This window comes from Podarcis erhardii, assembly GCF_964252035.2.
Source record: "Podarcis erhardii genome assembly, chromosome: 1".
Lineage (NCBI taxonomy): Eukaryota > Metazoa > Chordata > Lepidosauria > Squamata > Lacertidae > Podarcis > Podarcis erhardii.
In genome coordinates, this window is record NC_138497.1 from 112772714 (window position 1) to 112800230 (window position 27517).

At 42.2% G+C, this 27517-nt stretch overlaps 1 protein-coding gene across 4 annotated transcripts in view; it reads left to right on the top strand.

Moving 5' to 3' along the window:
• The first annotated feature begins 6986 nt into the window (after positions 1-6986).
• Positions 6987-27517, top strand: part of LOC309340308 (uncharacterized protein) — a 43110-nt gene continuing 22579 nt past the window's right edge. For 3 of the 4 annotated variants that reach the window (XM_081859007.1, XM_081859009.1, XM_081859006.1), the window contains exons 1-13: positions 9258-9508; positions 10432-11000; positions 13517-13537; positions 14954-15013; positions 17199-17252; positions 17802-17846; positions 18802-18828; positions 19015-19059; positions 20043-20087; positions 21165-21218; positions 23198-23266; positions 23663-23731; positions 25577-25645. In XM_081859007.1, coding sequence (XP_081715133.1) covers positions 9325-9508; positions 10432-11000; positions 13517-13537; positions 14954-15013; positions 17199-17252; positions 17802-17846; positions 18802-18828; positions 19015-19059; positions 20043-20087; positions 21165-21218; positions 23198-23266; positions 23663-23731; positions 25577-25645 — 1311 coding nt within the window. In that variant the 5' untranslated portion in view covers positions 9258-9324. Of the gene's footprint in view, positions 7582-9257; positions 9509-10431; positions 11001-13516; positions 13538-14953; positions 15014-17198; positions 17253-17801; positions 17847-18801; positions 18829-19014; positions 19060-20042; positions 20088-21164; positions 21219-23197; positions 23267-23662; positions 23732-25576; positions 25646-27517 lie in introns of those variants that run through there. The other variant, XM_081859008.1, reaches the window with a different exon arrangement.

Consider the following 27517-nt stretch of genomic DNA (forward strand, 5'->3'; position numbering starts at 1 on the left):
CCATGCATGTGATACAGTTCAAGAGCCCTGATGCCCAAGAAAATAGAAATGTTTACTCTCCCTGTATTCTTCAGATATTATTATTATTATTATTATTTATACCCCGCCCATCTGGCTGGGTTTCCCCAGATGGCCTTTACTTAGGAGTGACACGAAATTCTAAAAATGCAAAGCACATGAACAGCTTGGGTTGCTAGCTGCTAGTCTTGACATCTCAAAGCTAGTGTAGAGGACTACTGTAGCTTGTCTTGGCTGCAGTCAGAGCCTTCTTAAAATCATCTAAATTTGAATCAAGTCTGGCACCTAGTGGCCACATGTGGAAAATGATATCTCAGAGGACCAAATTAGATGTGTCGGTTGCAGTTCCACATAAGTCACATAGAAAATTAAGATGTGTGTGGAGCGAGGGGATTTGATTTAAAAGCAAAAAGAGGCGAGGAGCGCAGAACTCTCTGTTATTTCACTACCGCTTCTTTCTATAAGCACTTTACTCCCCGCCCACCTAAGCTTAGATAACGGTTGTGATCTTAGCTGGGCAAAAAGCATTTTGGGAAGGGGAGAGTTACCAATGGATCACTGCGTAACCACCTGGGTTATTTTGTAATCCCATTTGCTCCGAACACTGAAGGAAAGGAGAGGAACCCTTTTGACAGGTTTGCAAAAAAACCAAACAAAAAACAGAGACAGAGCAAAGTGGGAAAAATAATAAAATGTATACATTTCAGAGATGTTAAGAAATGGATGCAGTCTTTCATGGCGCTATGGTCTCATATGGTAGAGTTGGAAGGGACTTTGAGGGTTATCTAGTCCAGCCCCCTGCAATGCAGGTATCTTAACTAAAGTATCCATGACAGGTGCCATCCAATTTTTGTTTAAAAACCTCCAAGAAAGGAGAGTCCACAACCTCCCAAGGGAGTCCGTTCCAATGTCGAACAGCTCTGTCAGAAAGTTATTCCTGATTTTTAGTCGGAATCTCCTTTCTTGTAACTTGAATAAATTCCTTAGTTCACGTCCCGCCCTCCAGAGCAGGAGAAAGCAAGTTTGCTCCATCTTCCACGTGTCAGCCCTTGAGATATTTGAAGATGGCTATCATATCTCCTCTCAGTCTCTTCTTTCACAGGCTAAACGTACCCAACTCCCTCTGTTAGGAATGTTGGAGAATTATGACAGAAACTTAAATGGATGCAGAAATTCCTACTTTCCGCATATTTCCTGGGCTGGATTTACTTCATGTGAATCTACATAACAAAAATGTAAAGATATCATCGCACAGCCCTCATTGGAGTATTTGTAGAGCCAGGTCACAATCTTGGATTTGCATGAAGTCAAGGCAGGGTAGGAGAGCAAAAGTTAAGAGAGGTTGCACAACAGCAGTGGCCATGGCATGGAAGTGAGAAGACCACTGAGAGGAGGAAAGTGGTGCTTTAAAACAAGAGTACGTTGAATAAAGCAGGGTTGGAAGGAACTGAGAGGAATATGCCAGTTTTAAACAATGGCAAACATTTGAGTAAAGTACTGTGGAGTATTTGATAGCTATGCATCCTTTATCTCACACATGAAGCAACTGAGCAATGGAAGAGGGAGATGTTAAGAGTATGTTGAGAAGGATTGGACACTGAAATGTGGCTATTTTAAACAATGGCAGGCTTCTGAGTAAAGCGAGCAATGATTTGTAAGAGGGGAGTGGCAATTATTATTATTATTATTATTATTATTATTATTATTATTATTATTATTATTTCTGCTTGTTAAAACTAGTTTGTTTGTGTTTTAAAAACAACCCTGCAGTGTCCCTCAGTCCCTCTTTACTCAGACCTCTGCCTTTTTAAACACACACACACACACACACACACACATACATTTCTCCCCTCAGTGGTACTCCACCCCCACCTTATTCCCACCACTTCCTCTTGCATCATAGTTTTCAGCTTTTTTTTACACCTCACAACCTGCTTCTTTGCTGCCAGGATCTGTAAGCAAAAAAACCTATTCATCCCCCCCCCCCCCCGCCACACACACATACAAATGTATCAGTTCTGCAGTGTGGGTTGCCATGCAGTTGCTAAGGCTTGAACTGTTATCTCCAAGGTTACTGCCAGCATAATTGCAAGGCTTTATTATACAAAGGTCTCACGCAAGTTGGGTTAAAGATGCTTAAATTAAAAAATAAATAAATGAAAGGATGTAACAAGAAGTTTGATGTGTTTTAAAAGCACTATACGTAAAATAACAAAACAACAACAAAAAACACCAATGCGTATATCGTAAGCATAAATATCTTGAGCAAGAATTGCCTTTCTAGGTTGCCAAATACACAAGTTGGTCACGGTGCTTCTGCCCTGGGTGGGATTGCACCCTCTGGGAAGGAGTGGTTTGGGAATTCTCCTGGATTCAACACTTGTTACTGGAGACTTGGGCAAAATGCTCCTGAAACAACTAATAATTACTGTGTTCCCTGCGACTTTCTGATACTTCATTTTGTGTTAAAACGATTAAAATGAATCATTTGCTGTGTTTAATGCAACACTGCGGAAAGTACAACATTATTAAAAGACAGCAGATACACATATATGAATAGCTGCTAAAGCTTGGATAGCTGCCTAGCTTTAGCTATAATGTTATTTAATGGAGTGCCTCATTATGAAGCAATGCCTTAGGCTGCTTACAGTTGAATTATGCATTTCATGTAGCAACATATCAGTATGTCAGACTTCTAGCATTCCTGTTTTTTTGTTAAAGTTTTTCAACATCATTAGAGATGGATGAGTAGCTTGGAAAGGCTCCAGGCCTTTGCAGGTCCACCGGCATATTCTTCGCAAATGCTTTGGTTGTGTTGAGCAAACACATCTACGTGAGTAAGAAAAAGCTTATAGACCTGAATAGCTTTTGACCCCATGAAGCTCTGAACCTTGATGACAGCATCTCGGCAGTCATCTCAGTCATGAATACTGCTGTACTTACTCAATTCTGCATTGAGGGATATCCTAGGAAGATAGAGATAGATAGATGATAGATAGATAAATAGAGATAGAGATAGAGATAGAGATAGAGAGATGATAGATAGTCATTTTCAGCAATCAGAAGAGTCATTTACCGCAGTGTCACTTTTTACAATAGTAGAAGAAATGAATGAAAATGGTTTAAAGAAACTTTAAGGGAGAAGAAATAGGGGAGGGCAGATCCTCAGGCCAGAGAGAGAGAGAGAGAGAGAGAGAGAGAGAGAGAGAGAGAGAGAAAGAGGGGGGGGAGCTTGGGGCACAGGTGTGGCATCATTCAATTGAATCACTTTTGTTAATAAATGGGATAAATGGATACCAAATCATCATAAATTTATCAGTTTTGATTTCCTCCCATGCCTTTCTTCTTTCCTGGGTCAGCTTTCATACAAGGCTAGTTGACAAACTCTTTTGTACCAATATGATAGCTGTATACCTGAAGGAGCATCCCCACCTCCATCGTCCAGCCTAGACACTGAGGTCCAGCTCCAAGGGCCTTCTGGTGGTTCCCTCACTGTGAGACATGAAGTTACAGGGAACCAGGCAGAGGGCCTTCTCAGCAGTGTAGCCCTCCCTGTGGAATGCCCTCCCATCAGATGTCAAACAGATAAACAACTATTTGACTTTTAGAAGACATCTGAAGGCGGAACTGTTTCTGGAAGTTTTTAATGGCTGGTGTTGTATTGTGTTTTTAATATTTTCTTGGGAGCCACCCAGAGCGGCTGGGGGAACCTAGTCAGATGGGTGGCATATAAATAAAATTCTTATTCCTATTCTTATTCTTACTTAAGGGAGAGACGTTCTGCTCCTCTCCAGTTCCCGGGAATTTCTAGCTGTATCTCCACAAGGAACTTCATGACCAGCAGTTTGTAGTAGTTAGGTACAGTACATCCACTCTAAATATTGAGAGGAGAGCTAAAGTTAATTCAAGAATAAGCACTCCAGTGGTCAGGAACAGTGTGGGCTATAGTCCAATGAAGAAGAGAAGAAGAAGAGTTTGGATTTGATATCCCGCTTTATCACTACCCGAAGGAGTCACAAAGCGGCCAACATTCTCCTTTCCCTTCCTCCCCCACAACAAACACTCTGTGAGGTGAGTGGGGCTGGGAGACTTCAGAGAAGTCTGACTAGCCCAAGGTCACCCAGCAGCTGCATGTGGAGGAGCGGGGAATCAAACCCAGTTCACCAGATTACGAGTCTACCACTCTTAACCACTATACCACACTGACTTCTGGAGGCCACCATATTGGCTAGCCCTGAACTGGATGGGCCCATGATCAGATCCAACAGAGATCTTCTTATTTAAATTCCTTAACAACATAGCCTGTTATGTACAAGTTACAGGAGTTATTCAAAGAAGGTGTGCCTTGGGCCACCGTTCTAATCATTCTTACCTGGAAGCCTGCTCCATTTAAATCACCAGACATCATTTCCAAAGTATGTTAACACTGAGGGCAAGGCAAGCGACTGCATGCATGCTTTAACCTCAGCCTGCAGGTACAAAAAATGCACACTAAATGCCATGGTTGGGTCATGGTTTTTTGCCATCTGCCCTGCAAATCACTGCCAGGTTCAATGGTCATAAAACTGTCCCGAGGCCATGAAATACTACAAATAACATTTTGTTTACTTATAGTCCACAGCATGCACATCCCCAGAGAGGTTCTTCTGGCACCAAGTTTCTTGAAATCCTTTTTGTTTCTCCGGTTGCTTTTTGCCAGTGGATTTAATTCTGTTTTTCATCTGCCTATGATGCTGCTGGGGAAAGGCTGTAACCAGTTATATTTTTCTAGAAAAAGAAGTGCCAGAACTCCTCATGAATGCCTCCCTTGTTCTCTTATAAATAGGTAAAAAATATGTAATGGCAATGGCGCCCACCTGAAAGGTGCTGGAACTGAGTTCTGGTGGATTCTGGCTGAAAAAAGTTCTGGCTGCAACTCAGTGGTAGAGCATCTGAGCTGAATGCAGAATGTCCCAGTTTCAATCCCCAGCCTTTCCAAGTAGAACTGGGAGAAACTTGAGACTGACAATCCTGAAAAGTGGCTGCCAGTCCGTGTAGACAGTACTGAGCTAGATAGAACAATGGTCTGCCTTAGTATAAGGCATCTTCCAATGCTTCTTTGTTATGTTTTGTCAAACTTTCTGTTTTGGGTTGTTTAATTCTTTGTTTTTTGTTTTAGCATTATATTATGAGCTGCTCTGCAAATCTTTGCATTGAAGAGGACGGAATGAAATAAATACATAAATAAATGGATGCCAAACACCAATAAAGGTTGAGTCCACAGTGTGGAACTAACTGTCTTTTTCCTGATTTTTCCCTGTTGTGCTGTGTTTGTCATCATCATCATCATCATCATCATCATCATCAATTTTATTTCCATTAATTTGCTTCCTAGGAAAATCCCAAGACAATTTTTGAATAAAAACATAAACAAAATATATGTATAGGATGATCTCGGATAGAGAACGATGTAAACAAATCCATATAAAAACATTTTTTAATTCAATACAGAGGCAGACTGAAAATGATTGTTAAAATGATTGTTATTACTATTTTTATTACTGTATTAATATACAAGTAAAAAGAAGTCGTTAGGTCAAATAAAAAATATCAATTTAATTTTCTGTGTAACTACAGAAAATCTTAAAATTGCACATGCATTCCCCTTACTTCAGCACTTAAAAGTATATTTCAAGTTGCGGGTTATATACGGTATATCATTTCAGGCAGCTACAAGTCTGTAAAGGCCCGATGTAGCATGCAACATGTCACATACCAGGAATTCTAGTGAGAATGTTGTCATGTGTTATGTGCACTTGGCCATAAAACTTGCAAGAAATCTGCTAAGCCACCCAGGCAAGAAAGCAGCTGGGCAAAATAAAATTTTGTCCCGAGGCAAAACAGAACTGCTTCATGATAAGAACACCATGCAGCTAAGAAGTTGCTACTAAATAAATATGCACACACACACACATACAAAGGCATGAGTAACAAATGATAATTTGGGTAGGGGGATTTATTGCTTCTTACAGATCCGTATCCGAGTTTAACATGTTTCTTTTGGGGGAAAGTATTGTTGCTTTGTTCTGTCTGGTCCCTCTTCAGCCAGCAACAGAACTTATTTCTCTATCTCTATCTCTCATTTTTAAAGAAGCGCACTCCTTTTGAAAACTTAAAGGATTCAGTCGTGCCGTTTTTCTTTTCTTTTTTGTAAGGTTGTCCTAGGCTTGAACCCAGATCCAGATAGACTACTGAACTGTGATTTCTGCAGTAATTTTGCTATCTGGGGGAAATGCAAGCAGGAAACTCCTCTCACAACATTTCAAGGGAAATGCGGTGATACACTGGCTAATTATTGGGGGATAATAAACATGGAAAGGGACGTGGGTGGCACTGTGGGTTAAACCACAGAGACTAGGACTTGCCAATCAGATGGTCGGCATTTCGAATCCCCGTGACGGGGTGAGCTCCTGTTGCTCGGTCCCTGCTCCTGCCAACCAAGTAGTTTGAAAGCACATCAAAGTGCAAGTAGATAAATAGGTATCGCTCCAGTGGGAAGGTAAACGGCGTTTCCATGCACTGCTCTGGTTCACCAGAAGCGGCTTAGTCATGCTGGCCACATGACCCAGAAGCTGTACGCCGGCTCCCTCGGCCAATAAAGCGAGATGAGCGCTGCAACCCCAGAGTCAGTCACGACTGGACCTAATGGTCAGGGGTCCCTTTACCTTTACCTTTAATAAACATGGACTAAAGATGTGAATAACATCACATTTATTTTAGTCCTGATACAGGTGCATGTTAAGATTTTTTAAATATTTGCTGTACTGTTAGGTAGATGAAGCAATTCTGGGTTTACCCATCAGGGCCTATAAGTGTGTGAGTGAGTGAGTGAGTGAGTGAGTGAGTGTATTCTAAGCAAGTAAGCTACTTTAACAAAACAATTAAGAAAATATGAGTTCTGTAGATGACACATGAGACCACATTAATTGTTGTTGCCCCCGAGACTCAAGTCCAGTTTCCAGGTCTCATGAAAATTGAGCTATGATGCCTCTCGTATTAACCTGAACTATGGAACAAATATTTCTCATAATAATGAGACCTAGGTGCAGGCATGTTTGACAATTGCATTTGTATAAATGAGGTTTGCACTGCACCACACACAGAGAAACAGTTTCTTCTCCGCAGCTGAAAGAAAAAATGAAAATCATCAATGAGTTAAACAACTTTTTTGAGTCCAGGTGTGTGAGTACATAGGTGGGATATAAACTTCGCCATACTACCACACATGGGTTTACTTAGCCTGGGGATGAGTAAAACAAGGGCGAATAAATGTGTCCTGGATGGAATTTGAGTCAGTGTGGCTGTAGCTTTCGGTGGAACTAGATGATTGGAGGAGTGGTCCCTTTCCTTTGTCAAACTTTCTTCTTCTCCTCCTGCTCCCCCCCTCCTGCTCCCTCTGCAGTTCACTCCAAGAGTGGAAGGCTCTGAGCCGGTAATAGCTTAGGCAGCAACCTCAGGCAGAAGTCTCTTCTCCTAGACACAGCACTCGTCACCACAGAACTTGGTGCATCCAACAAGACAGAGGTAAGAACCCTCTCTTGCCCACCCGCCCCGAGACGACTGCAGTGTTGTGCAAGGGCAAACTGTGCAAGAATTAAGATATCTTTTATAGGCACCAGCCTTTTAGCAGGGAGTTGGATTGCTGTAGGCTTTTTATTGCTCATTCCTCAGACAGTTTGAAACCAATACACAAAAGATAGATGAAGCAGATTTATGTGTCGGGAGATCGTTATCGCCGCCAAAAAAAAAAAAAAAAATCCATGTGACTGGCACTTTCTCTGTGTTTATGCTGGGACTATGTGTGTAGAATACAGGGCAGTGAAATCTCTGCAAGGAGGACTGAAACTCCCCAACAAACTCTTATCAAGGCAGTTTTTGCCACCAGCAAGCCATAAAAGTGACAGCAGAGGAAACTGTAAAACTAACTGAAGGACAGAGGGACAGAGCTTGTTTATATCTCTGGTGTGAATATTATTCCTTTTTAAATCCCAATTTCATGTTTGGAAACAGCTCCCAGGGGTGAAATTGAAATTGTTGCAGTATGCGAGTTATTATAGAATCAGGTACTTGACATTGATTTTGGCATCAAACACCAGGCCTTTGGGCAGCTGTTTATATGCAACAGATTCCTCTTGAATGAGACATACTGATCTATATGTAATGCATCCCTCTTAAATAGAAACATACGGGTAAAAATTAATTTGCAGGTGTAGATGCACAATCTGCCACATTCTTTGTTGTCGTGCCACCACCTCAACCTATGGAATTGGTGTACAGCTCTGCCTACCTGTCCTTCAGCTCCACTCTAGACCTTTTGACTGCTTGCCGTCTTTTGGCAGCAGAGTGGGATAAAACCTATGGAAATAACCCAGTGTGGCATAGTGGCTAGAAAATTGTACTCATTGGAGTAGGAATTCAAATCCTTGATCTGCCAGAAAGCATTCCAGGTGGTCTAGCGCAAGTTATTATCAATCAGCATACCTTGAAGAGCTACTGTAAAGTACTTTCTAGATTATTGTTGTTGTTACTTATGACTATTCGGTGCCTCTAACCTAGATGCTGTAGTATTATAGAATTTAAAATGAACAATCTGTCCACATGTTTGCAGTTTACAGAGTGTTGGTGTGTGCGTGGAAATGAAATATAACTTAAATGCTATGAGTTGCTTGAACTCCTTGGAGGAAGGAGAAGATATAAATTTTCCAAATAATTTTTTTTAGACATAGTAAATATGGCAAAACCTGTTGCTGTATGCAATGGTATCATTGCAAGTGACATTACCTAGGAAATGTTAGATGAATGTATTGTTTGCTTTTATTTGTTTATTTAAGGTATTTATATACAGTGGTACCTCTGGTTATGAACTTAATTCATTTCGGAGGTCCGTTCTTAACCTGAAACCTGAGGTACCACTTTAGCTAACCTGAGGTACCACTTTAGCTAATGGGGCCTCCTGCTACCACCATGCCGCCGGCACACAATTTCTGTTCTCATCCTGAGGTAAAGTTCTTAACCCAAGGTACTACTTCCGGGTTAGTGGAGTCTGTAACCCGAAGTGTTTGTAACCCGAGATACCACTGTACTGTTTAATCATTGACATTTGTAAGCAATGTACATTACAATACAGTACATTTTTAAAAGCCATCAAAGAACAATTAAAAATCATCATAAAACCTTTTCACTAAGGTGGTAACAAAAAACTAGCTTTTGTTTGCTTTGCATTTTTGTATTGTGTGCTTTGTTTTGCTTTCGCAATCACAATTTCTTATGTCTTTTTGGCCAACAAAGCAAACCATGCCCTCTAGGTTATGGTGGCTTTTGTTCCTGCTGGACCACCAAGTCTTTTTGGCACAAAACACCAATGAAGAAAAAAGAAATGGAATCAGAAAACAGAAGCCCAAACCATTCCTCTCAAATGCAGTAGAAAAATATCCCAATCCAAGTGACCAAGGTGACTACTTTGAATTTTAACAGATTCTTTGAAATGGTCGGTTCTGATCCCAAAGTTTATCTGGATGGGATTGCTTTGAAATGTATTAAGGGTCTGAACACACCTGCGAGGAAGGACTGTGGTGAAGTGGTAGGCAGGAGTGGCCAATGTGATGGGGTTGGTGCCAGTTCCCAACAGTGGTGTTGCTGCTACTTACTGGGATGGGGCAGGGGTAAAATACAAAACAAAATGGCAGCTGCTCAGATTCACTTCTCCCCAAACTGTATTTCACCTTACCCCTGAAATATTGGCATAATGTCAATTTCAAGGTGGGTGGGACTGCTGAGAAATTTCTGAGAAATTGTTCTTGTCACTTCAGCCCAACTCTAATGGGAGTAACATTCTCTACAGTTATCAAATGGTTAACCTAGGCCACGTTCACACCATATATATAAAGAAGAGTTTGGATTTGATATCCCGCTTTATCATTACCCGAGGGATTCTCAAAGCGGCTAACATTCTCTTTTCCCTTCCTCCCCCACAACAAACACTCTGTGAGGTGAGTGGGGCTGAGAGACTTCAAAGAAGTGTGACTAGCCCAAGATCACCCAGCAGAGTGGGTGGAGGAGCGGAGACGCAAACTCGGTTCACCAGATTACGAGTCTACCGCTCTTAACCACTACACCAAACTGGCTCTCAGTGTGGTCTACTACAGTACCATTTTAAACAGTCATGCCTCCCCTCAAAGAATTCTGGGAACCGTGGTTTATGAAGGATGCTGAGAGAGTTGTTAGGAGGCCCTTCTCCCCCACCCCACCCCACTGCCGCCCCAGAGCCCCAGTTCTCTGTGGAGAGGGTAGACGCTTTTGAGAACTGTAACAAACCATAGCTCCTGTAATATGGCTGTAATGTAAATTATTTACCTGGTGATGTGTTATTTCTAGATGAAGACTGCATTCTGGAAATGGCTTTCCTTCTGGACAGTTCGGAGAGTGCAAAGAACTTCAATCATGAACAACAGAAGAAGTTTATCTTGGAGATAGTGGACAGGATGAAAGGGCTGCAGCTCAGCTCTGGACGTTCCCTCAGCTGGAGGACGGCCTTGCTGCAGTACAGCAGCACTGTCCTCATAGAGCAAACTTTCAGAGATTGGAAGGGCCCAGATGCCTTTAAATCCCGCATCGCCCCCATCACCTACATCGGCCACGGCACCTACACCACTTACGCCATCACCAACCTCACGCAGCTCTACATGACCGAGGGGACTCACGGTAGCGTGAAAGTAGCTGTGCTCTTGACGGACGGAGTGGACCACCCGAGAAACCCAGATATTTTCTCAGCCACTGCCGATGCTAAACACCAAGGCATCGTGTTCTTCACAGTGGGGATGACCAGAGTGGCCGAGGAGGTGGCCAATGCCGCCAAGCTTCGGCTCCTGGCCAGTGTCCCGGCATCCAGGTTTGTCTTCAATCTACAAGAGAAAGGAGTTGTGGAGAGAATTCTCAAAGAAATGGTAGGGACAAAGATTTCAGTGGGGCCTATATAAAGCGTATATTGTACTTAACAGAATATAAGTGTACTCTGCACTTCTAGTATTATAATAATGGTGTCGCCTCTATCCCTGCTCTTCTCCCCAGAAGTCCTTGTTCTCATAGAGGCCCTTGGTGGGGAACGTACTCAAAGAGTTCTGTTACCCGCCTTTCATCATAGGACTCTGCTGTGTTTTGCTTTATATGCAGTGTTTTCTTGCCTGCCTTCCCTTACATAATTCTTCTCCTGACACCTCCTGTACAGTGTCCACTTCTGCCTGTTCTTCTTCCTCTATTCCCTCCTCATTGCCTTCACCGAGACAACATAAAATTCTTTTGCAGGTCGTCTCTTCTACCTACTCGTAAATCTCTCTTCTGTGTTTCTCCTCTGTTTCTCCCATACCCCTCCTCCCTGCTGTGACCCCTAGATGCTGCCCTTTTATCTCTTGAAGGATGCCCACCACCACTTCCAGCTCCCACTCCTCAACTGTGTGTGTCGCCTCAACTGCAGCATTTCTCGAGCTCAAGCAGGGAGTGACAGCATCTGTCTCTGTCCTTTCACAAATGGGTTGTACCTAAAAACTGACATGAGCAGAAGGCCACACCCTTCACACAACATGGCTTTCCTCTCCCCTCCTTCCCATGTGGACGAGAATGACTGAAGAAGGCCGTAGCTTCAACATTATCTCAGCTCTGGTAGTTTCTTAAACACACACACACACACACACACACTACTAGATTTTTTGTTGTTGCTGCACAACTTGGTTTCACTTTTATTCAGAAGGCCACATAATCAATTCTGAACTTTTAAGGTTCATCAGTTCAATATTAATGGGTGCTGACTAGGACTGGCCCTAGACATTTTGCTGTCTGTAGTAAGTGACAAGAGGGAGTGTGTACCTGTCAGGGGTTCAAGGAGAGAGGCGCAGATGAGGGAGGAGACAGAGAGCGAGGGGGAAGGATTCCAGGGTGACGAGGAAGAGGACGACAATGACCCAAGATTGTCCATGAGTCCGTCCAGTGAATCGGAGGACTCCCAAAAGGGAGCCCCCCTGGGCAAGCCAAGGGGAGCTAGAGGGGGAAGCAGTCAGGAGCAGGGGAACGAAGGGGGAAGCCCCAGGGGGAGTTGGAGATCGGGACCGGCTTCTCCGCCGGAACGGAGTGAAGGGGGTGGAGTGACCAGTGTGTCAGAAGGAGCAGAACAGGAAGCAGAGAGGGGAAGGAGATTGGGGCAAGACGTCCTGCCGGAAGGGGCGGAGAGTAGTACCGAGAGCAGTGTAACTGTCGGGGGGAAGGTCAGAAGCAACGTACGCGCGCCAAGTTCAAAATGGGAGGCGCGCGGAAGTGAAGAGAGTCCTGGGGAGGAGCCTGGTCCCAAAGCGCGAAGGAGGGGGGAGGAGGCGCCAGAGGATTCAGCCTCTGGAGAGTCCCGAAGGGAGAGAACACAGGGGGGCAGAAAGACCCTGCGGAAAAGGAAGGAGAGGAAGAGGTGGAACAGTACAAGCCTCTTAAACTGGTGTAGAGGCGGGACTGACTCAGAGGGGACTTCGGCGGTCTAAGCGTAACAGACGTAGAGCCACGGAGCTCGGATGTAAAGCTAAGAATGTTCTTCAATAAAAGCTTTTGTACATAAGCCGGACTGGACTTTGGTCTCTCGTGAGCTGGGACCACGGGTGGCTCTGACAGTACCCCTTTGCATTTCATATGCGGAAGGTGACTGGATTGGACACTGACCATAAGAAAACATCCTCTTGAGGGCAGCAGGCTAGTTTAGGGGGTAGAAGCAATATTTCTATCATGACCATTCACTCATTCATTTTTTATATTTAATATCACTGCTTCTCAGTATGGTAAGCCCACAATGTACACAAGGGTAGTGTTTCGAGGATCGTGCCTAAAGCCAATATTGTGTCTCGTCAAAACTCATTGGGTTCAATGGCGGGTGGGATTGCCAAAGCCATTTTCCCCAGATCTCTCTCTCTCTCTTTCTCTCTATCTATCTGTCTGCCTGTAAAACTCAATGCGCACAAGTTAACTGCGCATAAGTTATGGGCTTCCTGTAGTTTACAAAGTACAAAACCAGTTACTCAAACATTTACATGTAAACATTCATAATCAATATTCACAATAAAAGAATCCCTTCAAAATTAATTGGCTTGCAGCATAGGATTCTCCAATTTGGATTAAGCATCCTTCTCCTCTGGGGACACATTCCTTACATGATGGTAGGCTTTTATATAGTGATATTTTACACTGCATTCCTAATTTGTGGGTTTTAATTGAATCCCTAGGGAGCACATATCTATGCATTGAACAACCAGAAATACCTAGTACTCTGCTTCTTCCTATGATTTGTTGTGTTTGTGTACAAGAAATAGGCATATGCTGGCCCTATGTCAGCACCTTCCCAGCCAGCAAAGTCTCTTTTTTCATTTTTCTCACAGTGTGCCTTGTTACTTATAAAATAATTAATTTTGTTTGCACTTATTTGTCTCCCCAGAAAGAACTGGCAGAAGAAGGGGTAAGTCTTAACTGTGAACTGGGGACGATGGATTACATCTACAACATTTTAAAATTAAGAGTGGTGGTGAAACAACAAACTATCTTGCCAAAACTATGTTCATTATTACCATTTCAGTAAATTAAAACAAATAGAAAAAGAAGAATAAGTCTTGCTAAATGATGAGCACTAAAAAGTGACATAAGAAAATGTAAATTTGTTTGGTCTTTGATGCATCTTGCAGTTTCTGGTTCCAGCAATAGTCTGAATATATCTATAATATACAAGTGAAAACACCTAATGCTAACTTCCAAGGGTATCACATAAGAAAATAAGAAGAGACTTCCTCCATCATGCCAGAAGCCATTTTAGTTTTTTTAATCCAGTATTGTCTTCTCGGGACGCAGATGGCGCTGTGGGTTAAACCACAGAGACTAGGACTTGCCGATCAGAAAGTTGGCAGTTTGAATCCCTGCAACGGGGTGAGCTCCCGTTGCTCGGTCCCTGCTCCTGCCAACCTAGCAGTTCGAAAGCACGTCAAAGTGCAAGTAGATCAACAGGAACCGCTCCGGTGGGAAGGTAAACGGCGTTTCCGTGCGCTGCTCTGGTATGCCAGAAGGGGCTTAGTCATGCGGGCCACATGACCTGGAAGCTGTACACCAGCTCCCTCAGCTAATAAAGTGAGATGAGTGTCGCAACCCCAGAGTCGGTCACGACTGGACCTAATGGTCAGGGGTCCCTTTGCCTTTACTTTTATTGTCTTCTTACAGTGGATAACCAGATGCCTATGAAAAACGCACAAGCTGGGCACAATCACAATTACCGTATAATGTCCTGATTGTGGTGCCATGAAATTGGCTTTCCAAACCATGCTGCCTCTGTTCCTGGGCATAATACAGTCCTCATGACTAGTAGACATGAATAGTCTTGAAAGAGGGGTTTGTCTCATCCCTTTTTTAAAAAGCCATCCAAGTTGGTGGCAGTCACAACATCTTGTGGTAGCAAAGACCAAAGTTAAACTCTGCTGTATATGAAAAAGAACTGAATCACAGTTGTTAGAGTACTTCTACACCACACAGACATTTGAGATTCCTTCCAGCTATATAGGAGTACTAGAAAAATCTGAAATGGAGATATTTGTAAATTTATCACTTCAATAGGGAACACAAAATTCAGCACCAGCCAGAAAGCTGAAACATGAACAAGAAGTATGGATTCAATAATGAAATGAGAAATGTAAGATTTGACCATGTTGTGGGGGGAACTGTGAAAATATTGATTGAAAAATAGTACTGTAAAGCGATAGGATGCAGTTTCAAGATTAGATCTTTCCTACTTGTGGTTAAATAAATAAATTATAGGAAAATAAAAGAGCTGTAGAGCTTTCTGCCTAGGTGGGAAGTGATGATTAATTTGTATGGTTATTTCTATTCAAAGTGTCCCCAGCCTCCTATATGTAACTGTGAAAAAGGTGAAAGGGGTCTTCCTGGCCCTGCTGTGAGTATCTTTTCCCCCATTTACTTTCTTCTTATTTTATTAAAAAATTATACACCACTTGATTGTAAACAATCCCAGAGTGGTTTACAAAAACTGCTTATTTTTTCATTGGAAAAATAAAAAGTAAATCTTTTTGGTGGCATTATTTTATTAATTACCTGTTTCATTAAATGCATTAAATTTCATTAAATTCATTTTCTATTTCATTAAATACATATTCAGAGACAACAGCTGAGTGATCCAGAGAGAATAAGAGGTTCATTCATAAATGATAGGATCCTTGATTGTGTGGAGAGCCTTCACATTCAGCTGTACCTACATAACAGCTATAATGTAATGCTAAGCCAAACCATGGTTTAGTGTGAATATTAAAATGTAAGGGTTTTTGAGGAAGAGATTGCAGCTGAAAAGGGAAAAACAGCATTATATGATGGGGGGATATAAGTTGGCATGTTGATGCCAATGATGTGTGAATGTTACAGAAACCCTGTGTGTGTGAGAATCACCAGTCTCACAATAAACACCTGTCTGGAAGGGACCGCTTCATGGTCTGACAAAAGACAGAAGAACCACAGGAAAAAATATAGCATGGGAATGACTGGATGATGGAGCCATGAAGATGCCCTACAAAAAGCAACTGAGCAAAGCATGGCAATTCCACACTAAATGCCAAGTGTGGAAGCACCCTTAGAATCAAATCATGGTGCCCCCCCCTTAAAGAGTCTAAGAGCACTTCCAGCTCTTAGACTCTTTGGGATGGGGTTCAATCTCATGTTGTATGGTTGTAAGTGGCTTGGGAGGTCTTGTGGAACGCCCTGTGGAACGCCCTCCCATCAGATGTCAAAGAGATAAACAACTACCTGACATTTAGAAGACATCTGAAGGCAGCCCTGTTCAGGGATGTTTTTAATGTGTGACATTTTAATGTATTTTTCATCTTCATTGGAAGCTGCCCAGAGTGGCTGGGGAAACCCAGCCAGATGGGAGGGGTACAAATAATAAAATGTTGTTGTTGTTGTTGTTATGCAACAAGCTTGCTTCCCCAAAAGATTGGATATATTTATTTATTCATTTGCAACAAGTAGTGGGAAAATGCACTGGAAAGTGTAGGGTTTTGTCATGTATTTTTGTGCATAGCTGTCAATGTTTCCCTTTTTTAAAGGGAAATTCCCTTATTCCAAACAGGATTCCTTGCAAGAAAAGGGAAAAGTTGACAGCTATGATTTTTGTGCTTTTATACTGTAAACCACCCTGTGATCCTCAGATGAAGTGTGGTTAACAACAACAAGAACACTTGCTTTAGCATTTTGTTGTTGTTTAGTCATTTAGTCGTGTCCGACTCTTCGTGACCCCATGGACCAGAGCACGCCAGGCACTTCTGTCTTCCACTGCCTCCCGCAGTTTGGTCAAACTCATGCTGGTAGCTTCGAGAACACTGTCCAACCATCTCGTCCTCTGTCGTCCCCTTCTCCTTGTGCCCTCCATCTTTCCCAACATCAGGGTCTTTTCCAGGGAGTCTTCTCTTCTCATGAGGTGGCCAAAGTATTGGAGCCTCAGCTTCAGGATCTGTTCTTCCACTGAGCACTCAGGACTGATTTCCTTAAGAATGGGATAGGTTTGAACTTCTTGCAATCCATGGGACTCTCAAGAGTCTCCTCCAGCACCATAATTCAGAAGCATCAATTCTTCGGCCATCAGCCTTCTTTATGGTCCAGATCTCACTTCCATACATCACTACTGGGAAAACCATGGCTTTAACTATATGGACCTTTGTTGGCAAGGCGATGTCTCTGCTTTTTAAGATGCTGTCATCTAATTGCCCAGGGTGAATGCTTAATAAAAAAAGGGCACCTGGAAACACCCTAATAGAAAACAAATGTTCATGAAAACATTGTTTTCTACCAATGAGCTGTTTGAAAGCTGAGAATGACCTGGGAAAATGCATTCTGACCAATGTAGCTCTTGCACAGATTGGAGCATGACTTGCTTTTAAGCTTCAAGTGTGAGAGGGAAATCTTTAGAACTTTACTTATTTCCTGCAATCATAGAATCATTTTCTTAATAGTGAGAATATAAACCAAGAGGTCTCCCCCCTTTCTTTGCATGTTTAAACACGCAATTAACAGATGAAGTTTAAACCCAAGACTTTCCATTTAACTTCCCTCTGTTGTTTTTCTGCTTCCAGGGTAAAAAGGGTCGTCCTGGTGATGATGGAGCCCCTGGTCCAAAGGGCGTGAAGGTAACATGACATTGGATTTAATTGAAATGCTCATTGATTAACATTAGTGATGGGAGCATGTTGAAATAAAAGCATGCTCAGTCACCACATGGCAGTTTACAACTGAGGGGGTATAAATCATTCTAAATCAGTGGTTCCCAACATTTTATTTTTGGGGGGCCATGCACCACCTAAGCATCTCTAAAATCTTGATGCACCCCGTCCCCTGTGACATATAATTCTTATTATTCAAAAAGTGAACTCCTGTTCATGTGGAGGAAGCCTAAAAGGCCATTAACTGTTAATAGCTCATTCTCGAATTGCCCCCCTTAAAAATCAAATTGCCCCCTGGGGGGGGTGCCCCACATTGGGAACCACGGTTCTAAAACATCCACATTTCTGAATATGAATTATGTTTTGCATTGAAGATGAAGCTAGTTTGAACAGCAGGGTACATTTTTCCTATCTGTTTTCAGCAATATATAATGTAATCTTAACGTAAATGGACAACATTTTCACTGACTATAGAATGTTAAGCAAAGTAATAACCCAACACCCTGATGCTTCTAGGGGGAGCCAGGCTTAAATGGAATTCCAGGAAGAGACGGAACAGAGGTAAAAAATTTGTGTGTGTGTATTCTTTTATGTATTTATTTGCTTTGAGGGAAACTCCATTATTTAAAAACACACCTGCCCCAAATATATCACTGCTCCTTTTTTATCTCATTTTTACTTTTTGGGTATACCTTCTTAAAATGCAAGAGAATATAAAGAAGGGTGTGAAGAAAATAACTTGTAAGCAGCAATGTCAAAGGGCAATAAAATGCTAATAAAGATTGCTCATTCTACTCATGGTTATGTAAGATCCACTTTGAACAATAGCTTGGCAACATGTGAGCCATTGCTACTCTCAAGTCCTAAGGTCTCACATAAAACCTCTGTCATGTGATTCAGGTTGCCCGCGTGCTCCCGAATCATGTCAGCAATATTTCTGCCGTATTTCCAGGACTGGAATGACATGGGAAATGGCTGGCTTTTGGCACTCGCAATGGTACCCAATGGCATTTGCAGTACCAGCTTTATTACATATTTTCATATCTGAAGCATAAATCAAGATAATACTCACTCTACACACAAGAGCTCATTGGTCTGCTTTTGGAGTGTTTTTCATCACGCAGATCTAGTGATGGAAAGCAGTACCCATTCTGAAATTTGCAGAGCAACTTCTGAAACTTTTCTAGGGTTTGATTTCTCCTCCCCACCCCAAAGGCAAAGAGACCTTAATCACCAAATGCAAGCAAAGCAGGCTGGATGAAGCCAGCCAATAAATTTGTCATTTCTGCTACCCATTCTAAAACTCTGGATTAATAAGTAAGATTTATTTCCCTAGTACTTGCCATAAATTTGCTGCTGCTGCTGATATATGTATGTATACCCTTACAGATAAAATAGGAGCAGCTAAAAACACAGCCGGGGGGGGAGGGGGCAGGAACCAGAATTAGTAATTACTGTTTAGTGTCAGTAGTAATTTAATCAATATGCATTCTGCTCTTCTTCTTTTTCCCATCAGGGAAAGTCTGGATACAAAGGAGAAAAGGTACGATTTTTCGCCTTCTTGAATCAACTAGGTGCTAAAGACCAATACAGCCATATTGATTTCCTGGATTTGAGGACAAAGAATTTAGCATCTGAAATAGAATGGGAATGGGTGGGGGATAAAGCACTGGCAAGAACATTACACATTTTTCAAAGTAATGATTGGTTGTGCTTTTCTCAATCTAAGGGTGAAAGAGGCGAATGTGGAACACCAGGAATAAAAGGCGACAGGGTAAGTAACTATCTGATGGTCAACTACATCAGATTGCAATGTAAGGACTTGTATAATCAGAAACTGTGCTGCTCATAGAACTTCTAGGCCCAGTGCTGCAATAGTAGTGTGAGCAATGTGTAAACATCACCATTATGATAATTATTATAGGCCTTATACCTGTAGTCCACCTTTTCCTCCAAGGAACTTGAGGGAGCATACTTGGTTATCCCTCTCCTCATTTAATCTCCACAACAACCCTTTGAGGTAGGTTAAGCTGAGAGGCAGAGACTGGCCCAAGATCACCCAATGAGCTTCATGTCTTAGCGGGGATTTGAACCCTGGTCTTCTAGGTCCATGTCTGACATTCTAACCACTATACCACACTGGGTGTCATGGGTAGGGGTGGGGAGAAAGAGAGACTTAAAGGTAAAGGTAAAGGGACTCCTGACCATTAGGTCCAGTCGTGGCCGACTCTGGGGTTGCGGCGCTCATCTCGCTTTATTGGCCAAGGGAGCTGGTCATGTGGCCAGCATGACTAAGCCGCTTCTGGCGAACCAGAGCAGCGCACGGAAACGCTGTTTACCTTCCCGCCAGAGCGGTACCTATTTATCTTCTTGCACTTTCATGTGCTTTCAAACTGCTAGGTGGGCAGGAGCAGGGACCGAGCAATGGGAGCTCACCCCGTTGCAGAGATTCGAACTGCCGACCTTCTGATCGGCAAGTCCTAGGCTCCGTGGTTTAACCCACAACGCCACCCGCGTCCCAGAGACTGACTGGAGAGAAAATAGTCCTGAAATGCTAGGTACATATTTGCAGAGAGTGTGATAATACAAACTGGATTTTAAAATATCTAGTTTGACGTTAGCCTTTCTGCCCATGTTTCAATTATCCTTCCCACATTTGAATCATTTTGTTTTTCCCTTGCTGGCGATTCACTGTATGATTTGTAATATTTTGCACTGTATATGGGCTCACATATAATTTCTCCTCTTATCACTCAGGGTCCAGAAGGCCCAGGTGGACCAAGAGGCCTCCGAGGTCTTCAGGTAAATGAACAGAGAGTGGAAGTGCTTTGCTTCAAGACTGTGCTAGCTGCCATCTTTCTGAAGCTAAATTGTCCCTCCTCTGAATTATATGTTGGCTGTCAGTCACTGATGCCAACTCCCCATCCCATCACTCTTTGTGTCCTTGGAAGTGTGGGCTATCTATATCCAACTGATCACTGCATTCTGCAGGTGAGGACTTCCTGTAGATACTTGTCATCAAGAAGTCTGTTCTGTACAATGTAGGAATCAGACCTTTAGTGTGGTGGCACCTACCCTTTGAACTATCTCCTGTAGCGTATCAGACCGGTACCATCTCTAGTATTATGTTTTTAAGGCGCCTATTGAAAACCTTCCTTTTCCAACAGGGCTTTTAAGTGGAGATTTTTCTGTCTCTCTGTGTGTTTGTATTGGACTCTAAATAATGTTTTAATTGTTGGTGTTCTCATAGTTAAGTCACTTCAAGATGTTTTATGGGATGTGCTTAATGAATGAAATAAATCAGTAACCCATGGTTAACAAGCTGATGAATGACTGACCTTCTTCTGTTTCTTCCTGTATTTAGAGAACTAGTCTCTGTAGTCCTCTCATACCTTTAACAAAGGGGGGGGGACACACATGGGGGGGGGTTGTGTCACAGAGAAGGGGAAGCCTTTTCACAGCCATTTTCTTTAACCATTAGCCTAATACGGTTAAGGTAGCAATGCCCAAGTCAGGATTCTCCAGCAGGCTGAAAGACCTTTCTTGTGGGTTGCCAGTCTGCTAGTAATGGGTTTTATGAGCTAAAAGCACAACAGACAGAAAGAAACTTACAGATCAGAGCTTCAAATGGAAAAACAAATGCATATGATACAGGTTTTTGAAGGCCATGAAACTAAAGGCAGTGTAATCATTTCCAATGCAAAACGAACCAGGATAAACAGATGATAAGTGAATGTAATAGGCAAATATCACAATTATTTGAACACTGAATAAACTGTTTTGTGTGGATTGAAGTAAAACAGTCATATTCCTATTTAACGATGCACTCATCCAAGGTCTTTTTTAAAAATAAATAAAAAATGCCTTCCTGTTTAACAGGGTTCCCAAGGACTGCCTGGAGACCAAGGACCTGAAGGAATGCAAGGATCAAAGGCAAGACTCTTAACATTAATTTAATTCTAAACGCTGTGAGAGACTGCTGCTACCTTTGCTATTTTGGGACCCACTTTTGCTTTCACTCACGTTGGCCCGGTTCATGCACCATATGAAACTGGAAAACCAAAAACTGTTAAAAAGAAACATGGTGCCCTTTAGATGTTGTTGGACTCCAACTCCTCTCAGCCCCAGCCATCATGACAAATGGTATGGGATGATGGGAACCGTTGGCCAACAACCTGTGGAGGTTTCCCCTCTGGGTACCCCTGTAAACCATGGCTTGGAAACCCACTGCCTTCCAGGTGTGGTTGGACTCCCAGTTCCCATCAACCTCAGCCACCATGGCCAATGATCAAGGATGATGGGAATTGTAATCTGGTAACATCTGGAGAGGCCCACAGGCTCTTCATCCCTGAGGAAAATGTTGCTACTATTCAGATATTTCCTCTGCTATGAATTCTATCCATCTTAGCTGTGCTGAAACTGACTTTTCTGGCCGTGTCTGCAAAACCACCAAATGGAACATCTAAGAAGCAAGAATCAACTCCGTTGTCATTCAACAGTGAGATGTCATATGACATTCCACATCACAAAAAAATCCCCTTCAAGGCACTTCAGCCCATTCAGAGCTTTGTATGGCTTTAAGCCGCAGGGAACCATTAAAGTACAGCTCATAAATAACACCTTGCTGAGGCTTTTTATGACACTTGAATTTCTTCTCAAAAGCAAGAGAAAGCTATTTTTTCTCCAGGCCATCTCTCCAACAATGGGACAGTACATGAGTATTAATTAGTAAGAAATAGATCCACACACAACTGCTTTCTTCCACTTTGAGATTATTTTTGTTACCACTCTGTTCTGTATTCCGTGAGGAAAACAGTCTTCATAGCAATTCAGCTTGCGTTTGGCTTTCATGCTGGTTACTGTGCATGTAGCAACCCAGAAGGTCACATCAGACTCTTTCAAAAGTGTTTTTCTTGAGAATCTCATGGAGAGGGGGATTGATTGTAAAATCTGCTTCAAGTTGGGCACATGTGGTTGGGTCAGTTTCCATGTGGGCAATTTCCAATTTTGCATCTATTACTTTCATCCCCAATTAAATTTTAGTGTCATATTCTGACGCAGCCAGGGTTAGCATGAGGTGGGGCATTAATCCCCTGCCCCCGAGCTGGATCACCACAAGGGCCCAGATGCCCAGTCGCAACACCTCCCACCACGGAAGGTGAGTGGTCCTACCCCCCAAAGCGCTGCTGTGCATTGATGAAATAGCACACTAAAAAAATATTGGTGCAATCATATGCTCAGTCACATCAAGACTGCTTTTCTTTTTCTTTTTCTGGCAGTGTATCAGCAGGGCCATGACATTGTTCAAGGGGCAAAAGATGCAAAGGAACTGAAAGCTGCAACATAGTGGGCACACTCTGGTTCCAGAATTGATTTTAGAAATTATCCTTGTTAAACTGGAATTCACAAGCAGGGCAAGACAGGGCGGCGCAAACCAATGTTCAATGCAGGAGCACGACAGGGAAAATCCACCCATGTTTTCTACTTCTGCTAATTCCTTCTATGTTTGGATGTGTTTCCCAGTCTTATTTCATTTATCATTCCCACTCCAAGCAATCTGCTAGTTTTATCATGGCAGAAGCAATTTGATATATATTGCGAAAGCAATTCCCCTGCAACTTACGAGCATTTAACTTGCGCACATTCAGCTTTACACGTGTGGCAAAAAATTAAAAGAGGGTTGAGGTTCCAGGAAAAATTGGCTTTGGCAATCCCATTTAAGACTGAACCCCAATTGACGATACACAATTTTGGCTTTGGAACTTAACCCCTACATAAGTTGTGGGCTTATTGTACCTTAGTTTAAGGGCAGGAGGGAGGGAGGGAGGGAGGGAGGGAGGAGCAGGTTTTCTTCTCTCTGAAACCCTATCAAAAAGTTGAAATCAGTTCTTTTGTTTTGCAATTTTCTAAAGGGTGAAAGAGGCCTGCCTGGCCCTGTTGGACTGACTGGAGAAACGGGAGTAGGGTTGCCTGGCCCCAAGGTAAAAATGCCAATCATATAGCCTACTGTGCAGAAGGACAGCTGCTGAAATAATATATGGCTGGATTAAAAAAAACACACAAAAACAACTTAAAACAAGGATAAATGATGTCTTTGTAATACCTGAAAGGTATTCTGGATGCAGTTCAAATACATTCATACCATTAAAAGGGGGGAGGGAACGCACAGAATGGTGTAACTCTCAGTAGTTTATTGGTAATAAAATTTGACATATATAGAGAGACAGAGGGGCAAATGAAGTTATTATTACAGGTATCAGATTTGTTTTACTTCCCTCTAGTCTTCTTAATATCACTGTATTAAATCAAAGAATGCTGCTTCATTTCAGTGTCCATAATTTTGTTCAAATCCAAAAATAACATATCTTTTTCTGAAGGGTGACATTGGTTTAACAGGAAGACCAGGCCCTGTTGGGCCACCTGGAGTTGGAGAACCAGGTTTACCGGTATGTACTGTACGTGGGGAGATCACACAGGGGGGAAATCCCTTAGTAACAAATAATTGCACCTTTATATGCAAAAATCAGTGCACATAAAAAGAAAGAGTGGCTCTGATCCACTCAAGGTTTGGTTCCTGGTTCTTTACTTTTTTTAGCCTTTCTTATTCAGCTTCTCTTACAAGTTCTTTTCCAAGCAGTTATTGCTTTAATAGAGATGATCTGCAACTCTGTGTTCCAGATCTTTCACCTCGTTCTCTTTCTGATTGCTTTCTTGTTTCTTCTGTGCTCTGTAATCTCACCCCATTTGTGTATCTGGCTTGTGGACATCCTTCTATTATCCTCTATGTCTTTCTTTGGCTCAGATGGAACGGGAGTGTGATTGTAGAAGAATAAGAGATACCTCTTGGTCTTTTCATTCTTTTATCTGAACAACTGCCAACTCTTGTTCTCGATGTCTCTAAGCTGTGTTCTTTCCTTCCATTTTCCATTTGTGTTTTTGTCTTCCATCTATGGAAACTATGACCACTGTGTTAATTCTATAATGCCTCTTGACTATGGTGATGCCCTCTGTTGTGGCTTCCTGTCTCCCACCTTCTTCTTCTTGACTTGTTTGTTCTCCTTTTCTATAGCATGTTCATTTTCAGTTCCCTTTTTTGGGGGATGGGGTTTACACTCTACTCATCCAGTTTCAGGAGCAGCCAATATGTGGACCTCCAAATACTCCTGGTCTCCAAGTCCCATTACCCTTGATTATTGGCCACACTGACTGAGGCTGATGGGAGTTGGACTCCCAACAATATCTAGAGGTCACCACATTGGTAACCTCCAAATTTCTTGTTCACATTTACACATCCACTTACCTGCTTCATTCTGAGATAGTTTCTAACTTGGCGTAGTAAATACAAACATAACTTTAGAAGTGAGAATGAAACATACTAATTAGCAAAAGGATCCTGGTAGTTCTTCAGTTATACTGGCAGTGCCAGCTGCCCATTTTGTATACCACTTGTGGGGTGGGGGGGTGTTGTTGTTTACAGTCAACACAGTATATACATTTTATGGAATAAATTTTAAACATTCATCTGCAGGGAAATACTGAGTTTGTTTTAGGAAGGAGGTTCGTCTCAATTTATGCAAAACTATAATATTTCCTACTAGATCAGGCCTACACTCTGGACAAGTTTCCAGCACCATAGAACATGTGTATGTCATCAGCATCCTCTGCAATGCATCTACAACAGGGTTTCCCAAACTTGGGTGTCCATCTGTTTTGAGGCTATAACTTCCATCATCCCTAGCTAGCAGGACCAGTGGTCAGGGATGATGGGAATTGTAGTCCCAAGACAGCTGGAGACACAAGTTTGGGAAACCCTGCTCTAGGGGTTCTGTCAAACACACACACAATCTCCTCAGCAAACAAGAAAATATGGAAATAATTCCCTAGAATGTGGGCAAACCACTGCATCTGTTTTAAAAGACTTGCTTAACTTTAAGCTTGAGTGAGCCCATAAAGAATCTATTATTAAAGTTGATCTTATACTTGACTGCATTTTCAGGCTATTACAGGGTAAACCTTGCAGGCTCACATGTTTAAGCCTTTTCTTTAATGGTGCCGGGAGCGGGGGGACTCCTAGCATAATCCAGTATAACTTGTTATACCTGGATTTCATAGCTGTCTGCTGTTTGATGTATCATGAAAAAAGCTACTTTTGCTTTTCATAAATATAGCATTACTTTAGCAGTTTAGGGCAGGTTGAGACTAGGCTCCAAACCACAAAGATGTATGAAGATCCTACGTTGATTGATTTGCTATTGATTTCCAGAATTTTGCTTTCAAAAACATTTTTACAGGGGCCTCAGGGACCACAAGGTATTCAGGGAGAAAGAGGATCTCCAGGAGAAGGGCTTCCAGGACCAAAGGTACAAAAGAGTTTTGCTTTTAAAATGCCATGGCATATAAATGACCTTTTAAAGTGTTTGTGCAAGCCCATTTCCAAACTTGGAATTATCAAAACGTACATAGAAATGTGTTGCTTTTCATTGTAACCCAGTCCTCAGAAACTGCATGCTGTAGCTGGAGACCTGTTCAACATCAATAATAACTTTAGCACTTAAGCCGTGGACACACTCCCATTTATTCTGCATTCAGTGCTCTCCCACCACAGTTTTGGGAAACTGTGTGCACATGACATTAGCCACAGTAAGAATCTAAGATTGTACAGTGACATAGGCCATAAAAAGAGCTGTCCCACTCCATTCAGTCAAGCTGCATCAGCTCTGGGCTTATATTTCTTTTCTTTTCTTTTTTCAACTGTTTTTATTTGTTTTCCTGGTATAGAAGATAAATTTTGAGAAAGCAATTGTTACAACAATCTGGACTTATATTTCTTAACCAAGCGGAGGGAGGAAGCTGGATTAAAAGATAGAGTCAAGCTCCCCACTCCCCAGAACGACCTAGTACACGCTCCAAGAAGAGGGTAAGAGGTAAACAAACCTGTTAAGCATTATGGCAAGGCTGGGCAGTTTTCAGACTTGAAGGATCTACTTTGTTTTTTACTACAACCTCAAGGTCCACCAGTCAGACCTGGGTGCAAAGTAGTGGTTTGGAGTGGAGGCTTTGAGGACATAGAGTTAAAGAACAAGGTGCCCCAGAACACATGTTCAACCCAGGAATTTGTTTTCAGAGCTGAGTCTGGGCTCACAATCCTGCCCCCCCCCCCAAATCTAGTCCTGGTTTCCCCTTCAAGCTTTCTTCATCTCCACAGCCTAATTTAGGCAGTGGGAAAAAGCTTTTTTTCCCCCTGTTGCTATTGTTCAGACCATAATTCCTATTGATCTGTTACAAATCACCCTGAGATTCCCCAGTAGATTAGGACCTATCTACCTTTTGCCCACCTGTGGGAAGCTTCCTTTGCATGAGTGCTGTGGTTCCACAGGAATGGTCACATCCCTAATGGTTTTACAGTGGTACCTCGGGTTACAGACGCTTCAGGTTACAGACTCCGCTAACCCAGAAATAGTACCTTGGGTTAAGAACTTTGCTTCAGGATGAGAACAGAAATCGCATGACTACGGCGTGGCAGCAGCGGGAGGCCCCATTAGCTAAAGTGGTACCTCAGGTTAAGAACAGTTTCAGGTTAAGAATGGACCTCTGGAACGAATGAAGTACTTAACTCGATGTACCACTGTATTATCATATCTTATAGCATCTTTGGTATGTTTTTATTTTTGTCAACTATTTATGACCCATCCTTCACCCCAAAGTCACCAGACAGGGTACACTTGCACATTAAAACCACAAGTAAAGCATATAAAGCCAGAACCAACACTTACTGTTTCAAATCAATATGATTAGGAATGCAGCCAGTAGCAGGAAAAAAGAAAAAATCAGCTCATCTCTCTTTTTATATATAAAGCTGAACATGCCTGTAGAAATCAAACCATTCCTGGGATGACATGAAGCAATTGCTTCCCTGCGAACACACAGCTACACTTCACAACAGCTTAGTGAAGTAAAGAATGCATTAACAAACTGAAACTACAAAGGAGATTTAAACAGGCAGAACAAATGTAATTAACCAATCTGGCATTTAGCCAGAACTCCACTGTTAATAGAACTTAGTTCTTCAGAAAAGCAAGGATGAAATGTCAACAGATATATGTAAGGCTACTCATACATCTTTGCACATTCGAGTGTTTTCTTATCTAGGCAAATTATAATGTTAGATTTCCCATTTTTAGACAAAATCAAACCTGTCAAAAGGAAGAACCAAACATTTGGCCTGTTTTCAA